The sequence below is a fragment of the Triticum dicoccoides genome, chromosome 3A (genome assembly GCF_002162155.2).
Source record: "Triticum dicoccoides isolate Atlit2015 ecotype Zavitan chromosome 3A, WEW_v2.0, whole genome shotgun sequence".
Lineage (NCBI taxonomy): Eukaryota > Viridiplantae > Streptophyta > Magnoliopsida > Poales > Poaceae > Triticum > Triticum dicoccoides.
This window is the reverse complement of record NC_041384.1, coordinates 527,370,123-527,396,529: the sequence shown is the minus strand read 5'-3', so window position 1 is coordinate 527,396,529 and position 26,407 is coordinate 527,370,123. Positions and strand designations below refer to the sequence as shown.

The following is a 26,407-nucleotide window of genomic DNA, read 5'->3' as shown; positions in this document are numbered from 1 at the left end:
TTGCACAGTTACTTGTACAACTTGATCCTAATTGCATGCGAGGGAGTAAACTCTTTTCCGGCCACAACTTCCCCGTGCCGTCGCTCGCGCATCAGGACAATTTCGCCTAATCCTCGTCCAAGTCGCAAAGTTAACTCGCGCACGTACGCTCAGATCCGGTGGTGCATGCAGCGAGCAGTCGCGTCACACATGCATATCGATCCACGGCGCCACCTCCAAAACCGCCGCGCCCGCCCCACGTCGTCGATCGGTTCCCTCCTCCCCCTCCCTCCCCGTCGTCGAGCGCCTCGCACCGTCTATATAAACCGCCATGCGCGCGCCCGATCGGAGCACAACTGACCCGGCGCACGTACGAGTACGAGCAGGGCAGGACACGCACCCGTCCCCTCCGCATAACCCACACTCGCTCCGCCTTCGTCTTGGCCTGCTCTGCCCCGCCGCTGGCACAACCCATAATTAGGCGAGAGAGGAGATCAGCCACACACCGAGCAGGAGCAGTTCCGACTGGACCGCGCCCACCCTCAGACCCTCTGGTTTATCCCCCCCTCTCTCTCCCTCTCTCCACCGCCGTCCCATTGGCGACTCACTCTGCTTCGCTCCCAAGGCCGTCCGACGCGATCTGGGCCTGGGCACGTACGTAGTGACAACACGGTGACATGGGGACGGCGTCCGGCGACGACGACCGGCACGTGATGCACCATGGCGGCGGCGTGAACCTGTCGGCGCGGCGACCCTTCTCGGAGGCGCTGCGGTCGGGCCTCGCCGAGACCTTCTTCCCCGACGACCCGTTCCGCGGGTTCGGCGCGCTGCCGCCCAAGGCGCGGGCGTGGGGCGCGCTCAAGTACTTCGTGCCGGCGCTGGAGTGGGTGCCCCAGTACGGCTTCGACAAGTTCAAGTTCGACCTCCTCGCCGGCATCACCATCGCCAGCCTCGCCATCCCGCAGGGCATCAGCTACGCGCGCCTCGCCAACCTCCCGCCCATCATCGGCCTCTGTACGTTCTTCCCGGATCGCTTCGCTCGTCACGCACGGCCGCGTATATACGGTTGAGGTTTGTTGGTTGCATGCGCGCCGACTAATTCGTGCTCGATCCATCCATGGGTGTGTTTCCAGATTCGAGCTTCGTGCCGCCGCTGCTGTACGCGGTGTTCGGGAGCTCCAACAACCTGGCGGTGGGCACGGTGGCGGCGGCGTCGCTGCTGCTGGCGTCCATCATCGAGGACGAGGTGTCGCCCGAGGACGACCCGGAGCTCTACCTGCACCTCTTCTACACCGCTGCCTTCTTCACCGGCATCTTCCAGACCGCCCTAGGCGTCTTCAGGTATACACCACCGCACTTGGTTACGACCGATTTTCAATTCCCATATCATCAGTCGTTCAGTCATGACGATCGTTTTCAACTAACTGACTGTGGAGAGTTTGGGTGGTGAAGATTAGGGCTGATAGTGGATTTCCTGTCGCGGTCGACGATCACGGGGTTCATGGGCGGCACGGCCATGATCATCATAATGCAGCAGCTCAAGGGGCTTCTGGGGATGAAGCACTTCACCTCCAAGACCGACATCATCTCCGTCGTAGGCTCCATCTTCAAATACAGACACGAGGTGAGCTCACTTTCAATTCGCTCATCCCACCACTGCGCACTTCTCCCTCTGCCGCCGGCCGGACCGATTTCATTTCGAGGCTTTTTCTGGTCCGGTAGCTTCTGCTCCATTTTTAGCGCCCCCGTCTCGTGAATGTGCCAACTACCACAAGGAGCATGCAGCCGCACCCTAAGGAACTAGAAAGGCGTGACTGCGCTAGCATATCGCAAGGAAGTTGCCGCAACCGCCTCTGGAACTTCTCCGAGGAATAACCATGTATAGCAAGAAAAAAGAACTTCTTCCCATGTAAGAATAATAACCGTGAACGTATGAATTTCCTTTTTACTCCCTCTGTACCGAAATACTAATTTCGGTACAGAGGGAGTAGAAAAGAAGGATCGCCGTCGGCCTCTGCATCATGATGATGCATACACCCATTTACTATAGTATTTATTTTAAGTATAAGAGGGTGTTTGTTTCCAGGGACTTATTGGTCTAGGGACTTAAATAAGTCCCTATAAGTCTCATCTAAACCAAACAGGAGGGATTTATAAGGACTTAAAATGGGCATTTAAGACTTATGAAATAAGACTCTTAAGGAGGGACTTATAGGGACTTATAGTTGTAATATGGTCTTATAGAGACTTATAAGTCCCAGGAACCAAACATGTAGAGACTTGGACTTGGGACTTATAAATTGGGACTAAAAAAATCCTAAGACTTATGAACCAAACAAGGCCTAAGTAACCTACGAACAAACAAACAAACAAAAAAAATTAGGGAAACAAAGAAGCAATATTAGCGTGTGCCTAGGAAGCGGCGTGCTCGTTTTGGACAGACCTATGACCATGTTCTACGCCCATTTGTGCGCATGAGAGGTCGACGTGTATCAGTGCCACGTTGTTGCTTTTGAAGGAAACGATCTCTGATGGCAACTGCACCAGCCATGGGATTCTCAACTGAACCATCTGTCTCCTCTTTGTTTTTTTGCTAGTGGAGATGGCAGAGTGCAATTCTCGGCGTATGCTTCATCTTGTTCTTGTTCTCCAGTAAGCATCTGGTAAGTGGGAATTTTACTCGGACGATGCTCGAATCTATTCAAAAGCAGTATATGCTACCCTAATCCACTGCTGATTTCCTCCATTTTTTTCCTTCTGACTTGCAAAACTTCAGAAAAAGAAAATGCCACATCTATTCTGGGTGTCGGCCATTGCGCCGTTCATGGTTGTCGTCATCGGAGGCGTCTTTGATTTCCTTGTCCACGGAGATGAGCACGGCATCCCAATCGTAAGTCGTCGCCCTCCATTTACCTACTTTTACATATGCTGTCAAGACTTGAGAGCCAGGATCTATTTCAGTTTCTGCCTGTCCTAACTGCACCATGTCTTTGCTCGCTGCGTGCAACAGGTTGGTGACCTCAAGAAAGGGGTCAATCCCATCTCCATTTCGCAGTTGAGGTTCAACGGCAAGCACGTAGGGGTAGTTGTGAAAGCAGGGCTCTTGTCTGGGATCCTAGCGCTCGCGGTACGTTTAATCATCACCAATTCTCCAATCGTTTCGCCACGCCAAGCGTTTCTCGTGGACTTATATATGTATATATACGTTGATCATTTTCAGGAAGGAATAGCCGTGGGACGAAGCTTGGCCATGATCAAGAACGAGCAGATCGACGGTAACAAGGAGATGATCGCGTTCGGCATGATGAACATCGTCGGTTCTTTCACCTCCTGTTACCTCACCACAGGTACGTACTACCTAGGATTAAACCAGCCAGCCTCTGCATTGCAGATTCTCTTAAGAGACAGAGAGCGACATGTCTTGTCTGATGAATCTGTTACTGTTGGCAATGACAAGGCGGCGTTTGTTGTGCGTTGCAGGGCCCTTCTCCAAGTCGGCGGTGAACTTCGACGCCGGGTGCAAGACGCCCATGTCCAACGTGGTGATGTCGGTGTGCATATTGCTGGTGCTGCTCTTTCTGGCCCCTCTGTTCAAGTACACCCCGCTGGTGGCCCTCTCTTCCATCATCGTGGTCGCCATGATCGGGCTGATCAAGGTCAAGGAGTTCATCCGCCTCTACAGGGTCGACAAGTTCGACTTCTGCATCTGCATGGTCGCTTTCGTGGGCGTCGTCTTCTTCACCATGGTCATAGGCCTCAGCGCATCAGTAAGGATCTCATGCTGCTTTCTACCCTGATCATCATCGCCATTTTTTCCAGCTAGTGCCGTGGTGACCATGTTTCCCTGCACAACGCCGATCGATTGGTTGTGCAAACGTCGCATTTGCAGGTCGGCTTGTCTGTGCTCAGGGCACTGCTGTACGTGGCTAGGCCGGCAACCGTCAAGCTCGGAAACATCACGGGGACCGAGGTCTTCCGCGACGTAAAGCAGTACCCGCATGCCAAGAGCGTCCCCAACATTCTCGTCTTGCAGCTGGGCTCTCCCATATATTTCGTCAACGCGGGCTACTTGCGAGAGAGGTGAGCAGAGCACGACAGCGCCTTGTAGGATTGAGATGTTATAGTACTTATTACTACCACGGTGCCTTGTAGGATTTTGAGATGGGTTGAAGACGAGGAGCACATTTGCAAGGGGCACGGGCAAGACTTGCAATGCCTGGTTCTTGATCTGGGTGGTAATTAACATTTAACCCTCCCATTTCATCTATTTTCTTCGGGCGTCGATCGTTAACTTTTTGACATAACTGAACACGGCAGGCGTGACCTCAATCGACAACACGGGGATCGGGATGCTAGGAGAAGTTCACAAGGGCCTGGACCGGAAGGGGATCATGGTAACTAAACAAAAAACCCAACACTACAAGTTACTGCTAAGTACCAACTCTGAATGTTTGGTTTCAAAATTTTGCTGATGTCGTGCTCTTGGTGATCGTCAGATAGCTCTGGCGAATCCCAGGCTGCAGGTGACGGAGAAGCTGGTGGTGTCGGGGTACATCAAGGACACCATCGGGGAGGAGAGCGTGTTCCTGACCATCACGGACGCCATCGCGTCGTGCCGATACGGGCTGCAGAGGTTCAGAGGCAAGGAGGGAGGCAGCGAAGTATAGCAGCGTTTTGAAAGTGTGAATGTAGATATTGTGGAGTGGCACAAGGCAGGACGAAGAAGAATCATAAGTAAAAGAAGGTTGAGAGCTGCGAGCAAACACGAAGGATTCGACCGCATGGATTGGGTGCCTGGATGGTCTCTTGATGTGCTCAAAACTGCATCACAAAGGGTTCGGGGTAGGCTCATGGTCCTTGTAAGGGCTTGGGCCTCGGGGGAGAAGATAGCGAGGCGGGCGAAAGAATTGCTCTCTTGTGTATAGACCAATTTAGATTTCTCGGAGGTTACCGTGAACCTCACAGATTTGCTTGTATCGGGTTTACGTTGTAGAATTCGTAAGGAAAGACTGTTCCATTGCTAGATGATGAATAAATCGTACTTCCTCTGCTACAAAGTGATGGAGGAAGTCATGCATCTAACTAGTACTCCCTCCGTAAACTAATATAAGAGCATTTAGATCACTATTTTAGTTATCTAAACGTTCTTATCATGGTGTCAAAAAATGTCTTATGTTTTGATACGAAGGGAGTATCATATAGTAGATGGGTTCATGTTTTACTGCAAGACCGTTGCCAACAAGAGAACTAGTGCCCAGTGCCGGCGAGCCATCGATGGTGTTATGCTGCTGCTGTTGTTATTTTCTCGTCAGCTTATTTGGATCTCCTGTGTCCAAACGTATCTCCAGCCCCCTATCGAAAAAGAAAGAAAAACGTAACTCCAGCAATCCTTAACTGACACAAGAGATAATCCTTAACTGACACAAGAGATAAACTCATGACTAAGAAGCCAAGTCTTTCTCATTGATTGATCATATCATCATCATATATAAAACGACAGGCACATGCTCAACTTCAAGTTAAGAGATGTATAACCAGGACCGCAAACGTTCTCAGTGGCAGGGCATTCAGGGCCGCAAGTTGATCAGTATGAAGGAAGGATGAAGTAGACGCGTAACTGAAGAACAGCTCAGGAACGATCAGTTTCAGATCAGTGCACATTTTAGCAGTATTCCACAGACAGACGTATCTAAGAGCAGGTTGATGGACAAAATGCCTTGGACGCATCGATGGGTACGTACGTGATAATGTTCTGCGCGTTACATGTGATTTCCGGTTTCAGGATGGCACTGAACTGGTGATCGATCACCGATGCCTTGGGTGTGGTTCATTGAAATGATCAGCTGATTCACGGCGTTGAACCCCTGCAGACAAGGTCGCCATCGGCCAATTTTGTACTACTCCAACATTACCCAAGCTGGTCTTTGCTGAGCGGCGTCTTCTTTGAAATCCGGTTGGTAAGGGCATCTCCAGCCGCGCCCCCAACAAGTCTTCCTCAGGCGATTTTGCCGCACCGGCGCCAAAAAAACGGCCCAGTCGCGCCTTAGAAGTCCGTTTTTCGCCGGCTCGGGCCAAAACTGGTGCCGGTGGACCCAGGCCGAACCCGGCGCCCTGGGGGGCGCTTGGGGAGCCGGCACAAGCGAAAAAGGCGCGTGGGCCCGCCCTGGCGGCGACCCGAGGGACTTTTCCCGCCGCTTCTTGACGCTTTTCCCTCGCATCTCTTCCGCTCGCTCGCCTTCCTCCCGCCATTCCCTCCCTGAAAGATCGTGGATGTCGCCTAGAGGGGGGGGTGAATAGGCGCTTTAAAATAATTACGGTTGAGGCTTGAACAAATGCGGAATAAACCTAGTGGTTAATTTGTCAAGCACAAAACCTACAACAACTAGGCTCACCTATGTGCACCAACAACTTATACTAAGCAAGATAAACTACTAGGTGATAGCAAGATATATGACAAGAAACAATATGGCTATCACAAAGTAAAGTGCATAAGTAAAGAGCTCGGGTAAAAGATAACTGAGGCACGCGGAGACGATGATGTATCCCGAAGTTCACACCCTTGCGGATGCTAATCTCCGTTTGGAGCGGTGTGAAGGCACAATGCTCCCCAAGAAGCCACTAGGGCCACCGTAATCTCCTCACACCTTCGCACAATGCAAGATGCCGTGATTCCACTAAGGGACCCTTGAGGGCGGTCACCGAACCCGTACAAATGACAACCCTTGGGGGCGGTCACCGAACCCGTACACTTTGGCAACCCTTGGGGGCGGTCACCGGAACCCGTCAAATTGCTCGGGGCGATCTCCACAACCTAATTGGAGACCCCGACGCTTGCCCGGAGCTTTATACCATAATGATTGAGCTCCGAACACCACAAAGGTCACCATGAAGCTTCACCACAATGAAATATGGCTCCGAGCTGACCTCAACCGTCTAGGGCGCCCAAGCACCCAAGAGGAATAAGCTCAAGGGTACCAAGCACCCAAGAGTAATAAGCTTCTCAACTTGTAACTTCCACGTATCACCGTGGAGAACTCAAACCGATGCACCAAATGCAATGGCAAGGGCACACAGAGTGCCCAAGTCCTTCTCTCTCAAATCCCACCGAAGCAACTAATGCTAGGGAGGAAAATGAGAGGAAGAAAAAGAAGGAGAACACCAAGAACTCCAAGATCTAGATCCAAGGGGTTCCCCTCACTTAGAGGAGAAAGTGATTGGTGGAAACATGGATCTAGATCTCCTCTCTCTTTTCCCTCAAGAACTAGCAAGAATCATTGGAGGGATTGAGAGTTAGCAAGCTCGAAGAAGGTCAACAATGGGGGAAGAACACGAGCTCAAAGGATAAGGTTCATTGGGGAAGAAGACCCCTTTTATAGGTGGGGAAAAATCCAATCGTTATGCTCACAGCCCGCACAGAGCGGTACTACCGCTCCAAGGAGCGGTACTACCGCTAGGAAGGAAGTACCCCTTTAAAAAACAATAGTGAGGAGGAAAAATGCAAGAAAAACCGCCGGAGCGGTACTACCGCTCGTCCTCACGGTACTACCGCTCGACCTCACGGTACTACCGCAAATGGTAGCGGTACTACTGCTTGCGAGCGGTACTAAAAAAACATCCGGGCCTACCACCGCAAGACTTGGGACGAGTTTTTGGTCCGGAGCGGTACTACCGCTATAGGAGCCGCGGTAGTACTGCTCTGGAGCGGTAGTAAAAAATTACATCCGCTCCAATTCGCGGTAGTACCGCTGCAGCCTTTTCAGAACACCAAAACTGCCACAACTTTTGCAAACGGACTCCAAATTCGATGAGACCAAGTTTGTTGGAAAGTTAGCGACAAGGGCTAACACAATCTTCAAAGAAATATCAATAATAGGCAAATGAGAAAAGGCCCATAAGAAAATGGTGAGAACCCTTCCTCGGAAAAGACCGGTAAAACCTCCAACACCGAAAACATCATAGAAGACACATGCGAACTCCGTTTTCGATGAAACCAAGTTTGTCATCAAGATGACCATAAGCTCTAAGAATCACAAAGAGAACCAAACAAGAACCAAGAAAGATGATGCAAGGATGCAATGGTTTGAGCTCTCTACTAACGATACGATCAAGCTACCAACTTGAGAGCCCCCCTTGATAGTATGGCAAACGATCCTATAACCCGGTCTCCAAACTACCACCATGAGACCGGTAAAATAGAAAACCTATCAAGGGCAAACATTTGCCTTGCACATGGTCCACTTGAGCTAGATGATGACGATTTTGACTCCCTCAAGTTGGACCACCTTTCTTGATTGCGTTGGCTCGATGAAGACTAGATGATTGCTCCCCCATAGTCCACTATGGGTGAGCCACTCTTCGGCACATCTTCACAAGTCCATTGTCACCACAATGGACGGCAAGCTTCAAGCACTTGATCTCTTCGCGATGATCCACTTGAACTTGCACACGGCAATCTTGATGACGATCACCACTTGATGTCATCCTCTCCATGGGTTGAGTGATATCTTCCCCTTGACACAAGCCCATGAACACGTACCTAACCCCACGTAGAACTCTCACATAGACCATGGGTTAGTACACAAAGCACAATGGACAATGCTTACCAAACCATGGGATCACTTGATCCCTCTCGGTACATCTTCTACGCTTTGTGAGTTGATCAACTTGATTCATTCTTGACTTAGTCTTGATCAACCTTGAATCTTTCCAACTCTCTTCATTTGGATGATGTCTTGAAGGTAAACATGAATGATCACACAATCTTCTTCTTCAAGACATGCTTGCAATAAGCTCAACTCTCACATGACCAAGCTTTGGATAATTCCTTAATAGCACCTTGGTCAACCCATAAACTCCTTGAAACCAACACATGGACTCCAAGAAAAGTCTATGGACAAAACCTTCAAATATAACTCAAGGCAATCATTAGTCCATAGAGATTATCATCAATTACCAAAACCAAACATGGGGGCACCGCATGTTCTTTCAATCTCTCCCATTTTGGTAATTGATGACAATCACTTTCAAGAGAGTTTATACAAGGAATTATGCATCACCATGCAATGCAACAACCAATGATGCATGAGTATGATATGCAAATGCTTAGGAACAAAACCAAAGCAAGAAGAAAACTCTGAAGACTTCTCCACGAAACTCTCTAAAACTTCTCCCCCATTGGCATCGATTGCCAAAATGGGCAAAAAGCTTAGAAGACCAATATAAAAGGTGTTCCTCCAAAAAATTGTGTATTTCTCAACAATAGAGTGGAATGCCATACACATATCCAAAGGTAATACTTGGAGGAAGACCAACTATATTGAGTCACAAAGATTGCTAAAGGAAGATATGCCACAAAGACATAACAGAGAGAAACACAAGCAATCAAGCAATCAAAAGATACCAATTGAAGCAAGCAATCAATGGATATCAATTGAACCAACTAGACCAAAGATCCTATGATCCACAAGAAAAAAGGATATTATGATATGAGCATAGGAGTGTTCTAAAGAAACTAGAGAGGCTCCCCATGATTTGTGGACACATAAGAATATTTGTATTTGGATAAAAAGTGCACAAAATAGGATCATAGCTCCCCCAAAATCAATAGAAACTTACAACAAGTGCAAGTGAGCATATAGGAAACTAAGCCTAGTACTTGCAACAAACACATGGTTGAGCAACAAGTAAAAGAGGCAACTTAAGAATGGGCTCAACCAAAATTATGTGTGTGAGTCAAGGCAATGCACTTGAGAAGACTAATGTACGGATGAGCATCAATCATCAATAAAGTCTTGAAGGAATGAGGCAACACGGTGCAAGGCCTATCATTCCCACACACAACAAGCAAATGGGTTCACAAGCTTACTAATAAGCATAAAAAGAACCTATGCTTGTGACAACCCGTGGTGAAGACAGAAGATGAAAGCCTCATCAAGACGAGGGATACCAATTAAGATGGCAAAAGCCTCGTAAAGATAAGCATGAGGAAAGTAATCTTCACCACACAAGAGTGCATCAAGATGCAACGAGATAAGACATGCACTCAAGGCAAAAGCTTTCACGGAGCCACCAAAGAAATAACAAAAGAAAGACAAGGTGGACGTGAAAGAAAGGATATCATGTAGAGATGTAATTTCTCTCAAGTGTATAAGGTTCTAGGTAGACGAAATCATGATGATATATATCTACAAAGAAGGATGTACACCCGAAATAGTTACAACATGAAGGAACAAGATATCCAAAAGGAAGTCATACATATACCAATAAGATATTTGCTTGAGAGCATAGCACAAGGCTAGATATGGTCTTATTGCATATAAATGAATTCCAACCACACGAACATCAAAGACATCACAACTAGCAACAAGACATCATTGTTGGGATGCTTTGAGAAAGGAAACAAGTATCACAAGAGAGAATGGATAACATGCCATGATACAACCTACGAAAGGTTGATGCAAGAAATGTGTGCATGAAGTAGATGATGATACTTGTTACCGAGATACCATTGGATGGAAGTAGTAGATGCCAATTAAAGGTAGATAGTAGTTCATTAATCATCCTAGCTTGACTCCAATAAGCACATGGTGACACCACCTTCCTTGTGAGTGAGCCGAGCATTCAATGCATCTTCACTTGTTCCTAGAACAACAACACAAACAAAATGGTACCCAAACTCATTGGGACCAAAGAGTTAGAGAACCAACGACACATAGGACAAACTCCACACAAACATGTGCATATGGATATGAAAATGAATTACATGCACATCTCATCCAATTTGAGACATGGAGGAGTTTCCCCTATATATTGGGTCAAAGAAAGAAAGCATGCCAAAGATACTACATGAAGTTAATATGCATGCTCAAGACTTTCAAGAACCGATACCAAAAGACAAAGAAATACCAAGGAAAGAAAAGATACCAAATGAATAAATCATCACTTGGAGGGTATCCATAATGGATACAACAAGGAATGAGATATCCATTGATATACACAAAGAAGAGACATCAAACTCCCAAAAGAGAGGATGGTCCCAAACAAACCAAGCTCTCTACAAAGTTTCATGATGGCACAAAGTACCAAAACGAAAACGGCTTGCCTTCCACCAACACACACTTGACAAGGATCGCAAGATGAGTGTTTTATAGAAAATAGGATAGCTCCCCCAAGACTAGTGCATTATAGAGAATTTGCATTTGAATACAAAATGCACAAGGTGGGATCACCACTTTCATTATATCTAGAAAACACTAGACTAGATCAAGAAACAAGATCCACAAGTGGTATGGAAGACAAAGGGACTTGATACAAACCTTGGCAAGAGAAAGGGAAAATAAAAAGCAAAGGCCAATGTAAAGATGATCAATAGATTCTACCACAAAAGTTATATTGCCTTGTGACATTCAAATACAATTATTTATTGCTGAAACAATAAAACATAAAAATCGTAATGTAGATGACTTGCATGTAGTGGAAAGTGGAACGTGAAATGGTTGCATGCTCGCTTGGTGATGTGGAGGGTTTGCATGTGGTGAAAAATGAAACGTAGATTTGTTGCATGTGCATTTAAATGAGATCACTTACTTAGATATATACGTGGTCTTGGTGATATTGAGATAGCTCTGGCGAACCCCAGGCTGCAGGTGACGGAGAAGCTGGTGGTGTCGGGGTACATCAAGGACACCATCGGGGAGGAGAGCGTGTTCCTGACCATCACGGACGCCATCGTGTCGTGCCGGTACGGGCTGCGGAGGTTCAGAGGCAAGGGGTGATGCAGCGAGGTATAGCAGCGTTTAGAAAGTGTGGATGTAGATATTGTGGTGTGGCACAAGGCAGGAAGAAGAAGAAGAAGATGCATAAGTAGAAGAGAAGATTCAGAGCTGCGATGAAAGAGGAACTATTCCGTTGGAAGAGGATTTTCTATCATGCCACCGCATTATTTATTACTATGTGGGACCACTGACATTATCTATAATGTTTTCTCTCTCATCTAGCATACATTCACATGTTATTCTACTCATCAAGTTTCATCCAAATAAATAGATGCATATTGTATGTTGAAATAAAAGTTTGATTTACATTCTATTTGCATAATTGTGTTTTTTCTAACAAGATCTTTCAAACAAGACCAATATTGAATATATTTTTAGGAAATATTTTCAACAAGTAAACTACCATGCTTCAAACTTGTTTCATACAAATTTATTAGTTCGATGCAAAAATTCAACAGTGAGTTATTCAAACAAAACTTTGAACTTTAATTGTGTTTGACAAAGTATCTCATAGTTGTGTGTACTTTAAATAGTGTTTTAGTGTGTTCTAAAATTTGATTATTTTTAGAACATGCTGAAACACGTTCAAAAGTGGTATAGTTTTAAAGTTCTTCTCGTCATAAACACAAATATGCAAACAGATCATAAATTATACATTTGGTTTAGAAGATAAAATAGTTTTAACCTTGGAAATAAAATAACAAAGCATGGGATGGTGAAGCATATGCTTGCATGTGGTCAGAGGAAGATCTGACAAACTACAAAGAGCATTAACGCACAACATCAAATCTCCAAGAAAAATGAACGACCCTCCCATGCACAGGACCTCCGTGCACGTGCACGGGAGAAATGCTTTTCTCCTATTCCGTTGCATGATGGATTGGGCCTTGGTGGAGATTGTGCCTGGATGGTCTCTGCATGTGCTGAAAACTGTAGCAGGGAAGGATTCGGGGTAGGTTCACGGTCCTGGTAAGGGCTTGGGCCTTGGGGGAGAAAATAGTGCTCTCTTGTGTATAGACCAATTTAGATTTCTCAGAGGTTACAGCGAACCTCACGGATTTGCTTGTATTTTTTTTTTAAGAAATGGAGGACGGATTTGCTTGTATGGGTTTACGTTGTAGAATTCGTAAGAAAAGACTTCCATTGCTACATGAATAAATCATGCTCCCTCTGCTACAAAGTGATGGAGGAAGCCATACGTAGTACTCCCTCAGTCCCTAAATATACTCCCTCCGTTCCAGAATAGATGACTCAACTTTGTACTAACTACAAAGTTGAGTCATCTATTTTGGAACGGAGAGACAAAGCTGAGTCATCTATTTTGGAACGGAGAGAGTAATGGTGTAAAAAATGATCTTATGTTTTGGGACGAACAGGAGTATAAAGACGTTCTAGATCACTATTGTTTACGGAGGTAGTTCCATATAGTAGATGGGTTCATATTTTACTGCAAGACCGTAACAACATTAACAAGACAACTCGTACAAAAGAAAGAAAGAAGATAACACGTCAGAGGAAGACTGACAGTGTCACGGAATTATCGCGATTCATTGTGTGTGTGTGTGTGTGTGTGTGTGTGTGTGTTATGTTGCTTTTTTTTCTCTCGTTAGCTTATTTGAATCTCTTCTTTGTTCAGACGTATTTACAGCCCCTTCTCGAGAAAGAAAGAAAAAACGTATCTCCAGCAATCCTCTGGACGTGCGGGATAAATACAGACATGCAGACGTGCAAACTCTTTATCATTGATTGATCATATATAAGACGGCAAGCACATACTCAAGTTCATATATAACCAGGACAGCAAAGGTTCTCAGTGGCAGGACATTCAGTCATAACAAGCTACTAGTATGAAGGAAGGATGGTATGGCATTATTTATTCTACGTAGTTATGATCATATATTCTCAGCCTGGGCTGCGGCCGAATATTTCTTGTCCTCCAATCCAACATACCACCCTGATCCTCCAGCAGTCGAGCTCTCATGGAGCTGTTTTCTCTCGCTGTGGTTGCGACCACCGGCTGCAGCTGCAAAGGCCGCACCCATGTCTGCCAAGATTCAGCAGCAAGATGGTCAGTCAAAGAAACAGTTACTCTGAATTAATTTGCAGAGAGCAGATGGCCTGGCTAAGCTCACGAGTCAGGCAGGCATAATCTCGAAGACGGGGAGGAAGGAGAACTCACCGGGGTCAGCACGCTGCTTGCAGCCCGACTTGGGGCAGCCATGCTTGAAGGCAGCCCTGCAGTCCTTGAAGGATTTCAGGATGCAGTAGTTGTAGCCTTCTTCAGTGGGCTTGCGGCGAGGGTTGTTCATGCACTTGCGGTACACACGGCAGTGGCAGCATCGGAATTCCCCGAGGCCCCCCTGGACCAGGAGCAAGGAGATGAGCATGGCTACGACCAGGGCCTTCCCGCCGCGAACCGCCATTGCGCGATCAGTCCATGGTTACTAGCTTTGGCACCACCAGACAGGCATGCAACCTCTGAATGTCCATGAAGTGGACGCGTAACTGAAGAACGGCTCAGGAACGGCCACTTTCAGATCAGTGCACATTTCAGCAGCGTCCCACGGACAGACGTATCATAAGAGCAGAGGTGGACGGCGACAAAATGTCTTGGACGCATCGATGGGTACGTACGTGATAATGTTCTGCCTAATCTATTCTAATTCTAATCTGATCGAGCCTGCGCGTTAGTACAAGAGATTTCCGGTTTCAGTATGGCAGTGAGCTGGTGATCACTGATGCCTTGCGTGTGGTTCATTGAAACGCCTGCAGACAAGGTCGTGGTCGGACAATTTTCTACTAGTAGGTGCAAGTTTTCCGAGGAAACACTGGTTCTCTTGTCTTGGCCGAGTGGTGTCTTCTTTCAAATCCAGTTGGTAACTGAGACCATCTCTTATGCAAGGTCTTCTCGTTTTTTCTTACTACCTCCGTCTAAGTGAATAAGTCATTCGCGTAGTTCTAGGTCATCGATTTAAGGGATTAAATATGTGTTATTTGTCATGAAAAGTATATCACTAGATTTCTACACGAATATAGTTTTTAAATATATATTTTTTGTCACGTATAATACATATTTAGATAGTTAAATCGTCGACCTAGAACTACGCGAATGACTTATTCACCGAGACGGAGGTAGTACTGGGAAAGGAGAGTGCGCCAAGTTATTGCAGACGGAATTGATTATATCATCTTCTTTTTGGCGGGAGGAATCGATTCTGATTTACGTTTGGTGTTTCCTGAATTTGTTCAACCAAAAAATTTCATGACCAAGCCTCAACCATGAGTAAAGCATGAGCAACATCAAAATACCATAGGTGTAAAGGACTTATGTAATATCTAGATTATTGACTGGTGTAAGTGAAGACAGTCAGAAATATACTCTAGAGGAAATAATACAATTATTGTTTGTAGATATATTGCCTTGTGACATTCAAATACAATAAAACATAAAAATCGTAATCTAGATGACTTGCATGTAGTGTAAAGTGGAATGTGAAATGGTTGTATGTTCGCTTGGTGATGTGGAGGGCTTGCATGTGGTGAAAAATGAAAAATAGATTTGTTGCATGTGCATTTAAATGAGATTTGTGTAGTAAAACGTTCACCCTGTATGTTAAATTCTAAATCGTGCTTTTCAAAATGTCATCGTGTATTTTAAGTGTTCATACTGTTTGAACAAATGTTCGTCTATTTTTACTACACAAAATGGTCATAGTGTGTTTTAAAAATGATGTTCGTCTATTTTTAGTTTTTTACAAGGTTTACCATGTACCAAGTACTCCCTCATAGTGTGTCATAGTTGAGTCACTTATTTTGGGACCGAGGGAGTAGTTAACAAATAACAATGTGTATTTCAAAATTTTCATCGTATATTAAAAAAATATTCAACATGCATTTCAGGTGTTCAAAAGATGCTCACATGTATCTAAAAAAAGTTCAATAAGTATTTTTTTTATTTACTTTCTAATGTAAACTTAAAAATATTCAATAAGCACTTGATAAAATCAACCAAAAACAAGAAAAATGTGAAATAAAGCATAAAAGAATGGAAGGAAAATAAATAAATATATATTATGTGTTAAAAATGTCCACCATGTGTTTTTTTAGAAATCAAGTACTTAAAAGATGTTCATATAAAAACAATTAAAAATAGTAAGAGAAATAGAAAGCACAAAAAATAAATAGAAAAAATGTAAAGAGAAACCAAAAGGGAAATTGATGAAAAGAGAAAAGAATCAGTCAGTCAACAGAAAAGAAAACATGTTAAACATTCTTTAAACAAGGCAAACATTTTTGCAAACACTATGAAGAAAAAAGAACCAGAAGATTGTAAAAAAAACAAGAAACAAAAGGGGGGAAAGGGGACTGGAAACAAAATAAGAAAACGAAAACAAAGAGGGATTGCATATTTAAAAGAGAATTGCTTGTATCAGGTTGACGTTGTAGAATTCGTAAGAGAGGAGAGGATTCGATTGCTAGATGAATAATTTGTACTTCCTCTGCAAGTGATGGAAGACGCCATATAGATGGGTTTGTCATTTACTGCATCAACGTTCTTCGAAATATCTTTTAAACTTTGAAATAGTAGTTAGAGAACTAATCCAATAGATTGTCTCGAAAAAGAAAAAGAAAAAGAAAAAGAACAATCTAAAAGCAAAGACCATAACTCATCGTAGAAACAAACGTATCCCCGTGTGATCTTCCACCAACAATTTCTTTTGGACGAGACTGCAAACGAAGCTGTAGTATTAACGGAACTAGTGCGCGTTGATAATTTGCTGGTTTTGTTTATACCTTACCCAACATCCCTACCGAAATATGGGAACGAACGACGTGCAGCTTGACCAGATATCAGCACATATATACAAGGAAAACACGAGCAAACAAATTCAGACTAGTATAAAACCTCTTGAGTTTTGTCCAAGCAGCATATGCAACATCAGTTCATCATGTTTTGAACATCCGGGGCTTACAACAAGATGACAAGCATATACTAGTACGTAATTATGTTTGTTATGTTTATTTATTGCCAGAGCCAGAGATCTTGTACAGTGCATGACAGACAGACTTTCACTACGAGAAGGCTTTTATTCTGAAGAGTTTCTCGGCCTATACCGCGGCCAAACTGTGTCTGTCCTCCAAGTCTCCAGCCAGCCTCTCGCAGCCCTCATGGAGTTGCATCCTCTTCAGCGGCGTTGAACTCGCCGTGATCGGCACCCCGGGCAGGAGCCTCCACGCTGCCCTCAGTGATGTGGAACTCGCCGTGATCGGCACCCCCGGCAGGAACGGCCATGCTGCGCTCGTCTGTAACTGTAAGCATTCAGCAGCAAACCACGGGAAACGCGACAAGTCAGACAAACAAATTTGCAGAAAACACACGAACCATATGTACATGCTCAGACACCTGACATTGCGGGAAAAGATAACTCACCGGGGTTGACAAGATCGGCCAGTGGCGTCACGTAAGGAGTAGTAGCAGTACGCGGGCATCCCTTGAAACAATGCTTGAGGCTTTTCTCCATGCAGATGAGGTGGTCGCGTGGCTTAGGGCCAATGTTAAAGCACCAATTGTAGAACACGCAGTAGCAGTTTGCCGTCAGTTTCCCCGTTGTCCCCTGGACCACAAGGAAGGAGATCAGCATGGCCAAGGCGAGGGCCTTCCCAGTGCGAGCCGCCATTGCGCGATCGAGCTCGCAAGTCACACCGGGAGAGCACTACTGGTAGGGGGTGGGGATCTGGATGATGTGTAGGGGTGTGCAGCGGGGGGCCTGAATTTATAGCCCAGCGAGGCCGCACTGTTCATCCACTCAGTTTCGCGGACTGATCGATCAGTGCGCATCGGATCCTCGATCAATGGCAGATGGCAGCGATGCACCGCACTAGCTTTGTTACTGCTTGCTATTTTACAGGGTTATAAGCCACCCCGAGTGTTCAAGTTGGATGAACCTTTTACTTGTTATAAGTGGGACCGGGTGGGCGAGACGTCCATTCATCCTGCTCTTCTTGGCAAGGGCAGGGCGTCCCGGGTTACCACCTTTGGCACCACCGCACAGGCATGCAACCTCTGCATGTCACAAGCGAACGCATGAAGTAGACGCGTAACTGAAGAACAGCTCAGGAACGGCCACTTTCAGATCACTGCACATTACAGCAGTCTCCCACGGACAGACGTATCCTAGAAGCAGGTGGACGGCGACAAAATGTCTTGGAGCATCGATGGGTACGTACGTGATAATGTTCTGCCTAATCTAATCTAATCTGATCGAACTTGCGCGTTAGTACTACAAGAGATTTCCGGTTTCAGTATGGCAGTGAGCTGGTGATCACTGACGCCTTGCGTGTGGCTCATTGAAACGCCTGCAGACAAGGTCGCGGTCGGACGATTTTGTACTACTCCAACATTACACCGTACTGGTAGATGCAAGGCTTTTGATGAAACACTGGTTCTCTTGTCTTGGCCGAGTGGTGTCTTCTTTGAAATCCAGTTGGTAACTGAGACCATCTCTTGTGCAAGGTCTTTTTTTTTTGTTTATGACAGGGAGAATGCGCCAAGTTACTGCAGCCGGAACCGATTTGATCTTCTTCTCTTTCGCGCGAGGAATCGGTTTTGATTGGCATTTGGTGTTTTCTCAATTTCTTCAACCAGAAAATCGCATGGCGAAATACTTATCATCCAAGTGTGTGGTCGCTGTTGTACTAAAGTAAGAGACACTTAATATGGAACCGGGGGGGATGCATACGCATCTACACAATCCTTGTATAAATTTCTAGTGTTTTCCGATTAAAAGAACTTGTATAGGATTTTGAACAGTTTTATAGGTCATTTCATCAGCAGGAAATTTATTTGGATAGGTAAGATAATGGCAATCTCGATTCCCTGACTATCTTTTTTTAGAGAAAAGGCATAGCGTCTGACTTTATAAATAAAGTCAAACGAATGAATCATCCAACAAACGACACAAAGTATCAGTTAAGTCATCAGCATACAAGCCAAGAATAAACCGCAAGGGTCGGGTAAACAGGCACATAGGCCACGCAAAGTCTCAGCAAAAAAAGGAAAGTTACATCTGGGAGGAGCAGACGAAGCAGGTGCTAGACGAACAACACTACACCTGCGTAAAATATTTCCTTACGAAGGATCTTAGCTGGAAAGATTTTATTGGTTAAGAAAAGTGAGGCAGGCCCACCCCCCGAAAATGGAGGGAGTGTATTAGTTAGGGATGGAAGGTTTAGTAGCTTTTAGTAAAAATTACGTGGGTATAACATTTTTGGGTGCTAGACATAGGTCAACAGCAAAGTCACGGGACTTGGAGATAATCATAGAGATGACATCATGATGTATGCCGGTAACAGATGCCATGGCTATCTTGTTGAAAAAGAAAGCTCCGCCGAAAAAATGCTCCTCTCCCGCGTCGTTCCCCATGGGCGACATGGGCGATGACCTAAACCTACCTTCACTGCCAACTCTCCCTCCTCCTCACATCTTGTCGTCGCCAAAGAGGGCCTTTTCGGTATCTTACTGAAAGAACCAAATCAAAGGAGGTTTTACTAAGAGATCTACGCAGACTTTAAAGATGGTAATGCAAGAAGCAAGCGAGAAAGCACAAAATGAATGAGAGAATTCTAGATTTGATTAATATGCCTTTTGATTCTGAGAATGTCCGCTTGTTTTTTTTCTCGAGAATTTCTGTTTGTTGCCTTACTTTCAATCATACTTGTGTTGTGTGCACGTTTTAAATTTCTTTAAATGCACTCCATTTGTAAGTAGTACTCCAAAATTTCTTTCTATAATTTATTCATTTTCAACATTGTATCAACACTCTTGCCCCCTACAGATCTCTAAATTAATACAGTATGATTCAAGAACATACTAAAAAACATAAGATCTTCCTCATGTCGTTTTTGCTTTTTCTATGTCAAGAATGGGGCAATTTAACACACACAGGGAGGAGTACTCACTTGGAAAACACTCATTCTCATCCGGATGCACGTAGCTGTCCAAGCGACCATCTTGCATGCCGTCGGATCGCGGCGCATCATACGGTCTAGATGCTTTCTGACCAGGGGTGTGGACGCACGTGCCCTAGGTATTTTTTTGCTCCCACCCCCGTGAGCTCGGTCGTCCCATCTGCTTTCATCCCCATCCCTCTCTAGCTTTGGCAACAGCGCAGGCGACTACGAGATCCAGAATCATGACGGGGGTGGGGGAGCTGGATGCTGCCGGGACGACAAGGGAACCAGAGGTTCAGGCGGCAGCGAGCACCGTCGGCCACGTCGCCGAGCTACATGACCCCCCTATAGTTGCAGCGGCAGACGAGAGGTATGGTGCCCTGCAGGTCGCATCATTTTTTTTCCCCGCCTGCATGATTTCCTTTTAGTGGTTCATTTCACAGTTAATCCCAGCAGTTCCCAGCGTTGGATGAGTACATCTGGGTCGAATGCATAGTATAGATGTGTTGTCTATTCAGGGGTTTCATTTGAGCCGCTACTCCCTTCCTGCCGCCAAATTCATCCCCCATTTCACCTAGGGTTTGTTGTGTAGATCGGATTAATTTGGTTCCATGTTGTAGCTAGGTTTTATAGTTGAGACTTTTATAGGTAGGGGATGAGATTTCAGAGTTGGAGGACTAGATTCTCAGTGATCTTTTTTGTGATGCTGCTATTTGGTTAGTCAAGTTATGGGTTTCTTGATGTATTTGTTGTTTAGATTAGGTTTTTTAGATGAAAGTCAGTTCAGAGCCTTACTGTTTGTTTTATTTCTATACTCAGACAAGATTTTTCCATCTTATAGCGTTTTGCTGCATGTAATTGCTTTAGACTTTTTTCTTTGAGCTGATTGTGTCGGGCGGCTAATTGTTTAGTTTTTCTGGATTTACCCACTCTTAAGTAATTGCAAGAAAGGAATGCTCATTTTTTGCTTCATTGTTATGCTTGGTAGATGTTGAGTATGCTGGAATCCGAATGCCCATCGCTTTCTGTAGTAATTGTATAGTGGTGTTTGTACCCAATACATTTTTTATTCATTTTGATTTTTGCAGCTACATGTCAGACGAAGAAGTAATGGAGTCTGACATTGCATTCAACCAACGTTTCGCAGCAAAACACTTGCGCGAAGTTGCAAAGACAAAACTTAATCCTAGCAAGAGGCGCTACATAAATGAAATTGGCTTCGGTGATCTCACGAGCATCTCACCTTTCGCAGCGCCACATGATCTGATGGAATGGTTAACAATGAACATTGACACTGACAGTTGTGAGCTCAGGTATTGCACCCACCTCCTTTCTTATTCCTTTTTTCTCATGCATCATGTCTGCAACATATACTTTCTTTCTTTTTAGGTCATGTTGATAGCAACCAATGAATACATTTTTTGGGGTTTCAGGCTGAGTCAGAATAAGGTCATTGTGTTTACTCGAGACATGGTGAAGAAGGTTTTCAATATCCCATCAGGCAACAGACCAGTTGAGCTTTTCAAGAGACATGAGCATTGTGAGCTCCACAACATTTATCACAAGAATGGTAGGGCTCCAATTACGCATACAGTGGATGTGCTTCATCGAGCTAGGAATGATGATGGTGATACTACAAAGAGGTCATGGGTGCTCTTAGCGCTTGCAACAGTTTTAACTCCAAGCACTGGCAACATGGTGCCGCTAGAGTACTTGAAAAGCCTTGAAGAAATGGACAAGGTTACTGAATTCGCTTGGGATGAACACGTTTTAAGTGTTGCAATGAGAGAGGTCAAGAAGTGCCAGGACAAGATAAAATCACAGGCTACTTCTTCATTCTGGGTTGGGGGCTGCTTCTCTATGCTCGCGGTATACTTCTTTCTTTTTGGAATTTTTCTATCTATCGCAACATGTTTTTGTTTTCTGTAAGCACATTTTTTCTTATTGTGTCTGATATATTATTTTTTGTCTTCTTATTCAGGTTATTTACATGGACCATTTGATATTTCCTCAAGCTGCCATCAACAAGCACCAATTGAATTATTCTCTTCCAAGGGCTTGCTTCGTGCATCAGATTGACTTTGATCTTGTGTTGGACTTTGACAAGAATAAGCTTTCTTTGGGCAAAGCCTCATTCAGGGAGTGTCGTGTAAGTTTTTGTGTGGTTTACTTCCCTCATCCATTGCAACATTGTTTCTCCCAATTTTTACCTTCTTATTTTTGCTTGTGTACTCATGGTTTTAATTCTTGTTTCTTTTTGTTTTGTGTCCTATAGTTTCGCTCTCTGTTAGAGACACCATACGCAGCATTGCCTGCCCAAGGCCCGGTAGGCAACAACAGCGAAGTTGCTCAAGATCAGCAGGTTTTAGACAGCCCGGATTGTGATGATACTCAAGATTGTGGAGCTGGAAATATCAACATTAATGATAACCAAGATGATGTGGCTGTGAAAGAGAACCCTACGAAAGGTAGCAACCCAACGGATAATGGCAAAAGCACCGACGAAGATGTGTGTGGTTCGCTGGATGATTGCCTTCAAAACCCGGCACCATTTGGGGCAGAGCTTGAGGTGAGATTTTTTGTTGTTTAATTTTGTCAAATACCTTTCTACCTTTTCTATTTTTTAGTTCCATCATATGGTAAGTTGCATCCCTATTGACGACTGTCACTTTATTTTTCCATACATTTTTTCAGCTCCCATCACATATGGCTGCAATCTACGACAAGCACACAAAACTATATAACGCAAAGTTAAAAGGGTCTCCAAGTTCTTACGGGCAAATGTTGCAAGCAATACATTGCAAGCGAATGGAGCAGCTTCTCAAAGATGTTCATGTTGCTTCGTCAAGTTCTCAGGAAGCAGCGGATGTTACCTTTGATGTGTCGCCTCCTCACAGCAATGTTGTAGGCAAGTCAGATGGTCATGGTTGTAGAAAGGAAAGTTCTAGGGAGAAGGTCGTAGATGAGCCAACAACTGACAAGGTGTTTGAGCCAGCTGAAGGAGCTCGAAGCAACTGTGCAAGTAGCATTGCTCATGAGCCTAATGGAGGAGACGTGGTTGAGCTGGGCACAAGAACTAGTGCTTTTGTCAGTGAGAACCTTGCACGATGTTTTGAGACTACAAAGGAGAAATTGTCCAGTGGTGAAGATATTGAGCATGGTCACCAACTCAGCCAGCGCAATCACTCTATGCCGACTAGTGTGGCTGGACATTGGAGTGATGTGCCATCAATGAGTGTGTTCCAAGAGGGCACTGAGGAATATGAGTGGTGGATCAGTGTCCTAAATGTAGATGCGAACTCCAATGCTCCAACCCATGGCAACACTGTTACAACACCAAAGTCTTGTGATGTTTTTTATGTCACTCCTCAGGCTCCAATCTCAACAGAAGCAGAAGTTCTAGTGTATGATGTCACACCAACCTCTATGGCTCCATTATCAAGTGAGACTGCCGGTATGCCCTGCCATGTTTTATCTTTGAACAAATCTCTCCTCACAACATTTTCTGGAAAATCTTTTTTTATTGTTTTTTCAGATGGACCATCAAAACCACAAGAAGAGCCAGTTGTTCTAGTTAGCAACAGGGAACCAAGTCCCGACCTCAACGAGGAGAAGTTGAAGAGCAAGGATGAGAAGAAGCTCAAGGGCAAGAAAAGAGTAGGGAGTCCAATGTCGGCCGGATCAAAGTACAAGAAAATCAAGATAGATTCGAAGACGGAAGCAATGTACCAGTACTATGTCATGAAGAGGTACAAGATGAAGAGAGGGGAAATTGAGTAAGTATCATCTTCTCAAAAATTTGCTTCCACCATTTTGTTATCTCCTATTTATTACATTTTCATCTTTTCAAACGCTCCTAACTACTGTGGTTTTCATCCTTCTTGTTGCAGGCCTCCTTTCATTAGGATTGGTGATTTCCACATTACCTACACCAACTTTCAGAAGTCGTTGAAGCCACATGCTCAGATATGCAACGAAGTCATGTCTTTATTCGTTGAAACCTTCAACATTGACCAATTGTCGTCTTCAAATAAGCAGAAGAAATTTGCTTTCTCTATTTTAATGAGCGTTACTTCATCTTTTGTTGCTCCCATTTAGTGCCACCATTTTTCTAGATTTTTTTAGTATGCCCTATTGTAAAAGTTCTCCATCACTTTTTCTTATGTTTTTCTATGCCCCTGTGTGTTGCAGCTTCAACTCTCTGTCCACCCAGAAGTTTTTGATCCAAGTGTTTGTGCAAGAGAGCTAAGGAGGGTGTGCCAAAATTTCTAGATTTCAGTTTTTGACCTAGTATGTTTGCTCCCAACAATTTTTTACTCGATTTCTATGTTTCCTTTAGTTTTTGTGCTTTAAAGTTTATTCCATTTAACCTCTATCTTGTCTTTACTACTTTTTCTAGCTTTTCTTCACCATCCTCCGTGATGGCCACTGGATTGTTTGTGTCGTTAACCTCTTGCACAAGGAGTTCAACATGTTTGACTCATTGGATAATGGAAAATTTGATGTTGCTGCAAGGAATCTGGTAAGTGACATTTTATCCTTTTATCTGTAGTTTTCATTGTTCATTATTTGAAAAAACCAGATCCCCAATGAACATGTGTTCAAAATCTTGATAGTGAACCCGAATGTGTCTGAAGTTTTAGTGGTTGTAGCATTTTCCCCCATCACTCTTTTATGTTTGACAAAGCCCGTGCTTTTTTTGCCACTGTTTCCTATTTCTGCCAGTTTACCAATTTCAAGAGGATTGTATAGAAGAGCCAGATTTCAAAGTGGATTTATCTTCTTTCAAACCAGTCTGGCCCCTGCTTGACTACCCACAGCAGGCAACTCAGTGAGCTCTAATCACACACACCCCTCCATAATAGTAGTGTTTACATGTCCTTTTATGTAGAAATCTTTAACTTTTTTCTACTCATTTTTTGAATGGCACCACGAAACAGCTTTGATTGTGGATTGTTTTCAACACTATACTTGGAAAATTTCGACGGCAAGAGGATGAAAGATTTTAAGAAGGTAAAAATAGATAATCATGCTTTTTGGGTACTTTTTCATGTGTTGCATGTATGATATACGTTTGTTCTCTTTTCACTATTTTCTCTCTTATGCAGCAAAGTATGCTTGATGTGCGGAAGACCATTGCTTCGAAGCTGTTTTTCCATCCGCTGAACAAGGTCTGCCCCACTGATGTGCACAAGGCGATCATAGTGGCTTGAAGAAAGTGATCATCAAGCATTGAAGAAGGCGATTGCAAAGGTTTTGAAGATGCAACTTTGCATTTTTTGTTAATACATTATTGCCAGTAGTGTGATATGTTCTTTTTTGTGTCAAATGAACTCCATGTAAAGCAATTGCTTGGCTGGAATGATTCTTAGTAGTTTGTAGTAAGGAAACATAAGTATATGTTTCAGTGATTTTGTTGGAAGCTATAATCGTGCAGTGGTTTGTTGGAAGCAAGTTATAACAGTTTTGCTGCTTCGTACTCAACCTTTTCAAGTTTTATGGAATCCTTCTCAGTTTTTGTTACAAATGTTTTCATGTGTGTTTTTCTAGTATGTGTTGCCTTATCTTGTCACAAATTGTCCGACAACCACTTTTTGTCAGCAACAATGTTAAGGAATTATTAGAGGAAGCATGCTCATGAAACATTTTTGTACATTTTCTTTTTTGGAGCAATAGCTTGTGATAATTGTTGCTGGAAGAAGCATTTTGGCAGCTTTGACATAATACTAGAAGCATTTTAGCTTGCTAGAACAAGCATTCTCATTTTTTGTCCAATGCCTTTGAGCAATCAGCACATTTTGAGAAACACATTTTTTCTTAATAACTGAAATTGTGTAATATTTCTTTTGAAATACATGCTCTCTTAATTTCCCACAAAACACAATATCAATGCTTCATTTTTTTTCACCCTCACTTCTGCAGCAATATCAACTTTTTTAGCATATGCGGTTTTAATGAGCAGTAACATGAACCAAAATCTCAGATAAAGTTGACAGAAAATTCAGTAAAACTACACAGTACAAATATGTCTTTTTCGAAAGTAGGCTTCAAGTTACTGATACATGAATTGAACTGCAGCAGTATAATCTAACTATTGAACATGTCCCTCGACTTTCACCATTGCATCTTTAAACTGGATGCATGATTGCATTGTGTGGCCTTCCTCGGAGCAAAACTGACATTTTGTTGTAAGATTAACAGCCATCTTAGCTTGTACTCAAGGAATGACTCACGGGTTTTGATAGTGTGTTCTTCTTCACTGCAAAATGAACAAGTAACTTTCCTCTTGGGTTTAGGCTTGCTTGATGACTCCACATTGTCTTCTTTTTTTGCTTTCTTTCTTGGCTTCTTTTTGAAGCTTCTTCTTATGCTCGTCTTCTCGCTGCTCTGATAATCCCCAAGTGCAAGGAATCATCATAGCAATTTTCAAAGATGGAAGCGATAAGTATGGAGTGTCGAACCCACAAGGAGCTAAATTTAAGATCAATATTCTCTCAAGCCCAATCTGCCACTGATACAGCTCTACGTACACCGAGCGTTTGCTTTCATATAGAAACGAGAAATAAAACTATGTTGTGGGTATAAAGAGGATAGCTTTGCATGGTATTAGAGAGCTAAAATATAGAAATAGGTGTTGTTAACATAAAGTTAGAATATATTGTAATATATTACAAATAGCGAGTGTGGAATAATGATGGATCGAT

General features: G+C 44.0%; 4 protein-coding genes across 5 annotated transcripts; 2 read left to right on the top strand and 2 right to left on the bottom strand.

Annotated features, from left to right (window-relative positions):
• The first annotated feature begins 309 nt into the window (after positions 1 to 309).
• Positions 310 to 5,061, top strand: LOC119268992 (probable sulfate transporter 3.5). The gene is made up of 12 exons (XM_037550728.1): positions 310 to 993; positions 1,113 to 1,320; positions 1,432 to 1,603; positions 2,577 to 2,642; positions 2,756 to 2,869; positions 2,990 to 3,106; positions 3,200 to 3,326; positions 3,460 to 3,746; positions 3,869 to 4,059; positions 4,132 to 4,214; positions 4,297 to 4,373; positions 4,476 to 5,061. Exons 1-12 carry the CDS (start codon positions 657 to 659, stop codon positions 4,644 to 4,646), a joined length of 1,950 nt encoding a protein of 649 aa, XP_037406625.1. The 5' UTR covers positions 310 to 656; the 3' UTR covers positions 4,647 to 5,061.
• Positions 5,062 to 13,539: 8,478 nt separating this feature from the next.
• On the bottom strand, positions 13,540 to 14,202 carry LOC119271997. Its single transcript, XM_037553609.1, has 2 exons — positions 13,933 to 14,202; positions 13,540 to 13,797 (listed from the first exon to the last, which is right to left on the bottom strand). The coding sequence occupies exons 1-2, from the start codon at positions 14,174 to 14,176 to the stop codon at positions 13,646 to 13,648; spliced, it is 396 nt and encodes a 131-aa protein (XP_037409506.1). The 5' UTR covers positions 14,177 to 14,202; the 3' UTR covers positions 13,540 to 13,645.
• Positions 14,203 to 16,639: 2,437 nt separating this feature from the next.
• On the bottom strand, positions 16,640 to 17,495 carry LOC119271998. Its single transcript, XM_037553610.1, has 2 exons — positions 17,185 to 17,495; positions 16,640 to 17,063 (listed from the first exon to the last, which is right to left on the bottom strand). Exons 1-2 carry the CDS (start codon positions 17,429 to 17,431, stop codon positions 16,921 to 16,923), a joined length of 390 nt encoding a protein of 129 aa, XP_037409507.1. The 5' UTR covers positions 17,432 to 17,495; the 3' UTR covers positions 16,640 to 16,920.
• A 2,436-nt stretch (positions 17,496 to 19,931) lies between these two features.
• LOC119271996 lies at positions 19,932 to 25,221 on the top strand. 2 transcript variants are annotated; one of them, XM_037553608.1, is made up of 12 exons: positions 19,932 to 20,073; positions 20,792 to 21,016; positions 21,137 to 21,572; positions 21,685 to 21,852; positions 21,979 to 22,272; positions 22,398 to 23,145; positions 23,239 to 23,479; positions 23,594 to 23,993; positions 24,103 to 24,225; positions 24,429 to 24,534; positions 24,644 to 24,716; positions 24,812 to 25,221. In XM_037553608.1, exons 1-8 carry the CDS (start codon positions 19,946 to 19,948, stop codon positions 23,799 to 23,801), a joined length of 2,448 nt encoding a protein of 815 aa, XP_037409505.1. In that variant the 5' UTR covers positions 19,932 to 19,945; the 3' UTR covers positions 23,802 to 23,993; positions 24,103 to 24,225; positions 24,429 to 24,534; positions 24,644 to 24,716; positions 24,812 to 25,221. The 2 variants fall into 2 exon arrangements, with proteins under 2 accessions (XP_037409505.1, XP_037409504.1); XM_037553607.1 differs by having other exon boundaries at positions 22,398 to 23,157.
• Positions 25,222 to 26,407: the final 1,186 nt, after the last annotated feature.